The 6,284-nt window shown below is 42.6% G+C and overlaps 1 protein-coding gene across 1 annotated transcript; it reads left to right on the top strand.

The window, feature by feature from the left end:
* Positions 1–1,991: 1,991 nt before the first annotated feature.
* On the top strand, positions 1,992–5,770 carry nme2a (NME/NM23 nucleoside diphosphate kinase 2a). The gene is made up of 5 exons (XM_079293121.1): positions 1,992–2,095; positions 3,572–3,704; positions 4,854–4,955; positions 5,119–5,231; positions 5,367–5,770. The coding sequence occupies exons 2-5, from the start codon at positions 3,576–3,578 to the stop codon at positions 5,479–5,481; spliced, it is 459 nt and encodes a 152-aa protein (XP_079149247.1). The 5' UTR covers positions 1,992–2,095; positions 3,572–3,575; the 3' UTR covers positions 5,482–5,770.
* The last annotated feature ends 514 nt before the right edge of the window (positions 5,771–6,284 follow it).

Raw genomic sequence — 6,284 nt, 5'->3', positions numbered from 1 at the left:
CAGCCTCAGGCACAGTTTGAACTTCAGAAATGGGGGTTCACAAAAGAACACCTCGGGAATGTAAAGTGTACAACAGAGGCTTTAAGCAAGAGAGGCCGTTCTTGGCCTTTATATCACAGGTTGCATTAAGGTTGGGCCATTAATGTCACGCAACGCCCAGTTACTTTATGACTCGCCTGCAGCTCGTACCATAAAAGCCATGAGCTGCAGATGCCGAACCTTTAAGTCCCCTAAAGCTGCCTTTCATAGGCTGTAAGCCTGCAGAGCTCACATGTGGGCATGAATGTTAGTATGATAGTGATGTTATGGAACAGCATGGAAGTTCACAGCAGCATGTCTGCGTCACAAAAGCATTAATTTACCATCTCTGTCTCCACTACTCATTTATACTTAGCATTATAGTATCTTGTAGTTAATTACTATTCTCCTCCATGTTAAAAACTGTAATTAAATACAGTTTAAATACAGTTTAAACCGGTTGGCACCGGTTGGCACCGGTTGGCCCCTGTCAGCATTTTATCGGCCATTTGAGCATGTTTAATTGCCGGTGGAGCCCATTCTGGTTGGCTATTCAGCTTGAAGGTGCCGAATTCAATATTTAGAGCATGAAAATAGGAACAAACGGGTACAGGTAGCTCTACCTTTGCAGTTGTTTGCACAGTTACCACTGTTAGCTTCGAGCCGCTGGCTCAGCTTGAGGGCCATTGAGAGGCAATAGAAATGCTCCAAATCTCCAGAGGTGGTCAATCAGATTTCAGGGGTGGCCCGTGCAGCCACCTCAGGCCACTTCATGGAAGTTGAACATGATGATCAACTGAAAACACAGCAGTGAAGAGCTCAACATTTTAAAAGTAGCTATTTATAGCTACATTCTTTGGTATAATGAAGGATTACAAGGTTTTCTTGTAATCTATATATATATATATATAAATATATATATATATATATATATATATATATATATATATATATATATATATATATATATATATATTTATTTATTTATATATATATATATAAATATATATATATATATATATATATATATATTTATATATATATATATATATATATATATATATATATTTATATATATATATATATATATATATATATATATATATATATATATTTCAGCTGTTGACTCAAAGTCAAGTTTGTCTCTCAAACCTTTACGTTACCAAGATAAAACATCACTTGCTGACATCAGTAGAACATTCTAAGTTTGATACTGCTAACATAGAAGCGTTTTGTCAAGATGTTCTCCTTGACAAAATATTAATGTGCAGAATTTAAAATATATATTTTATACATTATTATTTTTTATATGGATATTTATTTTTTACCCAGATTGTTTCGGAATGCATCGAAATGTTCCACATCAATCTAAAAAAAGTACGACACTGGGAACATTTCCAGTTATTCTTGATTTATGAATATATTTCCAAAGCAGAGAAAATGTTTTTACAGCCATCAACCATTCTGCTATCAGTATAAGCAGATCAGAATAAAAACATGTATTCAGAAAAACAAATCAGCTGAAGCACTTATTGACAACATTGACACATCAGATGCTTTTGGAACAGCAGTTATGAACTGGATTAGTATTTCATAACAAGAGATCTTATTCTTTCTTTCTTTTTATTTATTTCTACTCCACTAAATTTCGGAGGGAAATATTGTAGATATTACTTATTTGTCTTGCAACTTTAATTCGTTTTCAGATCAAGAACATTTTCATATTAAACCACATGATAAGATCATAAACTGCTATAAAAGTCAGCCAGTCAGGTTATTAACATTAGTTATTATGGTACTTATGAGTGTCACAGGACTTTTTTCATTAAAGTGTAATATTTTGCACTCGGGCTGTGCAAAATAAGGCCGAGTGACGTGTGAACACTTGAAAGGTTCACGGACTTCGCGAGACTACTTTGCAGACCGCTCTTTCTATTTTGGCTCCACTGTCTTGCCGTCGCGAGCCAGTCCCCGCCTTCTGGGATAAAATGCGGCTGCGCAAGCTTTTTCGGTCTTCTCCTCCCACGTCAACCGGCGCAGCTGCTACCGAATACACAACGTGAGCGCTATTGTTAAGGTAATGTGAGCGTTTTATTTGTGTATGTGACGTTTATATGAATACATATGCTCCTACTTTCCTCCCTTTTACATTTCCGAGTTTGACGCCATTTACAATTTTCCGGCGGATGTGATTAAAAGTTAATGTGATTTAAACATGTTGACGTCTTCCGGGTAATACTGTACTTTTGAGAGTAACTGTACATTAATAAGTGAAGCTACGGGGTAATTATGTTTGTGTGGTTCGGTCTGGATCAGTGTAGCTGGGTCGCTGGTGTTGGAAGTGATTTATTTTCTTTAGTTCGCGGCGGTCGCGCGAACAAAGACCATGAGGCTGTGTGTGTGGAGGCCGGGGCCTGCGCGGGCTTCTCCCAGAGCTGGATGTCTGAACTTGCTCTGTAACTAACGTCGGTTTGTTTGGCGGTATGTTGGTAGTTGTCGGTAATGAAGTGATTGTTCGGGAGGATGCAAGTCACTTCTCCGGTTGGGGTCCATTTGTGACCGTACGGTTAAGTCCGACTGTCGCGTGCAGCCGGCAGACCAAACGTCATTTGCATCGGTGAGGCACAGGTTCTATCGCGTGCTCACCGGATATACAGTTACTCGTGATCGTTCATGCTGTACTAGTATAGCTATTCTTGAAATCCACGCTTTGCTAACATAGCTACGCCTCAAATTAGCTAAACCACCACAGCGATAAACTCACTGCGTAAATGTCCATGATAATCTGCCTTGGCCTCGATCTTGTGTTTTTTTTGTGCATAAATTAAGATAATGTGTCATTATCAAATCCTTTTTTTTTGTTTGACTGCAATATTTTTCTACCATTATCCGAGGGGGTTTCCTGAGATCCATGTAATTTGTCTCATTAAAATGATGAAATAATACATTTTCTTTCATTGATTAACGGAAACGTGGTTCTTATTTTTAATCGCATGCTTTGGGTAGACGTGGCAATCTTCATATTTTTGCCACCTCAGCTACACTGCTGTGCTCTGACGGTCGGCCGATGTCTGTTTTGTTTTTTTGTGCCCAGCACATACTTGCAGGTTTTTAATCTCTTTTTGCGGTTTTTATAAAACCAAGGGACGTTGGCCTATTGCTGACAAATGTCTCGCATGTATAAAGGTTGTGATGTTTAATTCCAAAACCAAATGGCTGTTGAAGATGGCTTTAGTTGTAAAGTTCGTCCAATTTAAAACTAAACCAATGCTGAACTGTTTTTTTTTCCCCGACATTCACAAATTATTCTGCAATGCACTTGTTACATTCACATGTGTGACTGGTCTCCATCCAGTGCACCATAGTGTGAGACCAGCTCGGCTTGCTGTGAGATCCACACCAGCCTTTGTCGTCTTTGTCGTTCACTGCCATGGGGTCGGGGCCCTCCACAGCGGCCCCACCACTGACTGTGCCAAGTGCAACCGAGAGGCGCGAGTGACACTCCAGGCTTGTTCCTCCTGCTGATTGCACTTTATTTTCTGCTTTGTTTCAGAATCATGGCCGAGTTGATGGAGCGCACATTCATTGCCATCAAGCCCGATGGCGTGCAGAGGGGCATCATTGGAGAGGTCATCAAGAGGTTTGAGATGAAAGGCTTCAAACTCGTGGGCATGAAGATGCTCGATGTAAGTACACGGTTCTTTATACGGCTCGTCCTCTGAAGTCTGTTGCTTTCCTTGCAGTTGCCGGTGTTTTTAACCATCCACAGGACATGGTCTTGTGAGTTGCCGTGTTGCGGTTAAGAACCTCCAGTGAGCGGATAGGCCTGCTAGATTATTGCTGACTGTAGCATAGATTAGCACTGAGTGACAGACTCTTAAACCTCTAACGTGTGATCTGGGACAGAGTGGGTACAGTTTGAATGAAGCGCACAGATGCCTGTCCAGAGAATGTAGGGTGGCCGACCATGTGACCTGAGGTCTGTTGTGCCAGCTGTGAGCAAATGGGATGCAGTACTTGCTGGGCTTGTAGTCTGCTTCAGAGGCTTGTCGTTGAGTGTCACGCAGCACATCATGATGGAGACTTAACGGAGGCCAACAAAGGTCAGAAAGCTGTGTCATCACATTGTCTAGGACGCATGGCTGTGGGGTTTTATTGTGTGTGTGTGTGTGTGTGTGGGGAGCGTTCTGCTCTCTTGTAGAAACAAACACTCAACTAAAGTCCTGTTTTCAGGAGAAGTCTTTTCACTTCGTGCTCTTATTTGTTTTTCTGTTCGCATTTTGGCTCAACCCAATGACTACAATAACCAATCTCGCTCCACCAGGTTGTAAAAAAAATGCAGCTGCTTTGCTTTTAATTGGTACTAATGGCCAACATCTTATCAGCCCAGTTGTCCCCTCTCTATGGGTTCTGTCTGTACGTTGTAATATTTTAGTGACCATCTCCTTGAAAGCGCTTCATGGTTCAGCCTCCAGCGACATTCTGAATTGCTGCTCCCCTCCCCTGTGACTGAGTCCCGGCTCCTTGGGTCTGAGGCTTCCAGAATCAGTTGCATCTTTCTTGAACCTTTTTTTAGTGAAGTTTTATTTTCTATTATTTCTCATCTATTTGCCTGAAATGTTTTAATCCTGCAACCATGCAAAACACTTTAGACTGTTTATTATAATTGAAATGCTGTATTGTAATTCAGCTTATTGCGTGTCGCGCAACATTCACGAGCCCCACGCGGCGCTTTACTTGTACAACATGGACAGAATCAGTATTTCATGTACATTAGTTTGATATGTTGATTCCCAATGTGCTTAATAAGCTCAGTATCTTTCTCCGTGCTGCAGGCCTCCAAGGAGCACCTGACTGAGCACTACATCGACCTGAAGGACAGACCGTTCTTTCCTACCCTCATCAAGTACATGAGCTCTGGTCCAGTGGTTGCCATGGTAAGAGATTGTATGCGACTGTGTGGTCTGTCAGTTGAACCAGGAGATGAGTTGACGAAAATAAAACCTGCTGCCGTTATCGTTTCCCCGTTGGAGAAGTGTTGATTGTGAGGCTACTGGGGAAGAGCTAACAGCAGCTGGCCTCGTGCCTCATGTATTCCAGGTGTGGGAGGGCAAAGGTGTGGTGAAGACGGGCAGGGTGATGCTGGGTGAGACCAACCCCGCTGATTCCAAGCCCGGAACCATCAGAGGAGACTTCTGCATTGACGTCAGCAAGTGAGTACTTTAATGTGACTTGACCCTCCCAACACAGTGTGCAAACAGTCAGCAACCCGGACATCGCTTTATCGCCGCTTCGTTGTATTGCTCTCTTCCTCACGTTTTATATCCCCGTCCTTTTTTTCTTGCTAGGAACATCGTCCACGGCAGCGACTCGGTGGAGAGTGCTAACAAGGAGATTTCCCTGTGGTTCAAAGACGACGAGCTGGTCAGCTACACCAGCTGTGCCTCCAGCTGGCTCTACTGAGCCCTCTGGGTCCTGCAGCGGTCCTCGCACTGGTTGGAGACCAGTGGACTTTTGCCTCACATTTCCTGTTTAAGTCCATAGCCTAGAGGGGAGAACTGTGAAGTTCTTAACATTTCCATCCTCACATCACCCTCTCATCATCATACTGTACTTGGATCTGGTCCCTGATGTCAAGTCTGAATTCATTCCTCGGCACTATTCCTTTTAGAAACATTCCTTGACGTGTACGGTTAACGACTGACGCTGTCTTTGTTAAAAGGTGATCTGCTTTCCAATAAAATGAACACGATACAAACGGTCTCTTCATTCATTGGTCAGATAACATGCAACACTAATGTACATCTGATCCTATGGAAGGATTAGGTTATGATAAATGTATAAAGCGGTGGCGCTTATCGGCTCCCAGGCAGGATCGGAGCGCAACCTAATCTGAGATCGGTGTCAGAATCGTACTTTATTAAATGTCCATATTGCGCCTCACCGCTGCACACAACCCAACCAGGGCTGCTGCTGCTTGAGAGAAACAGACACCAATGGAAATATAACTTGTGATTTCGAACCAGTTTATCGTCTCACTAAGCAATAAACTACCAGCTGTGATGCGATTGCACAAACATCTGGCTCTAAAGTCATGTTTTCTGACTGTTTAGGATTTGAAACCTGCACACAATCCTAGTATTATTGTGACTAATGGTGTATTACAGCTAGTGTAGTGAAAACGCACATCTGGATGCAGCAGTGGTGTCACGTCCACGGCTCCTTTAAGCGCCTCGGCCACGTGCTGCCAGTCCGCCCGTGTGCGA

This window comes from Melanostigma gelatinosum, assembly GCF_949748355.1.
Source record: "Melanostigma gelatinosum genome assembly, chromosome: 21".
In the NCBI taxonomy this organism is placed as follows: Eukaryota; Metazoa; Chordata; class Actinopteri; order Perciformes; family Zoarcidae; genus Melanostigma; species Melanostigma gelatinosum.
The sequence above is the reverse complement of the archived record's forward strand: the minus strand, read 5'-3'. Positions and strand labels throughout refer to the sequence as shown.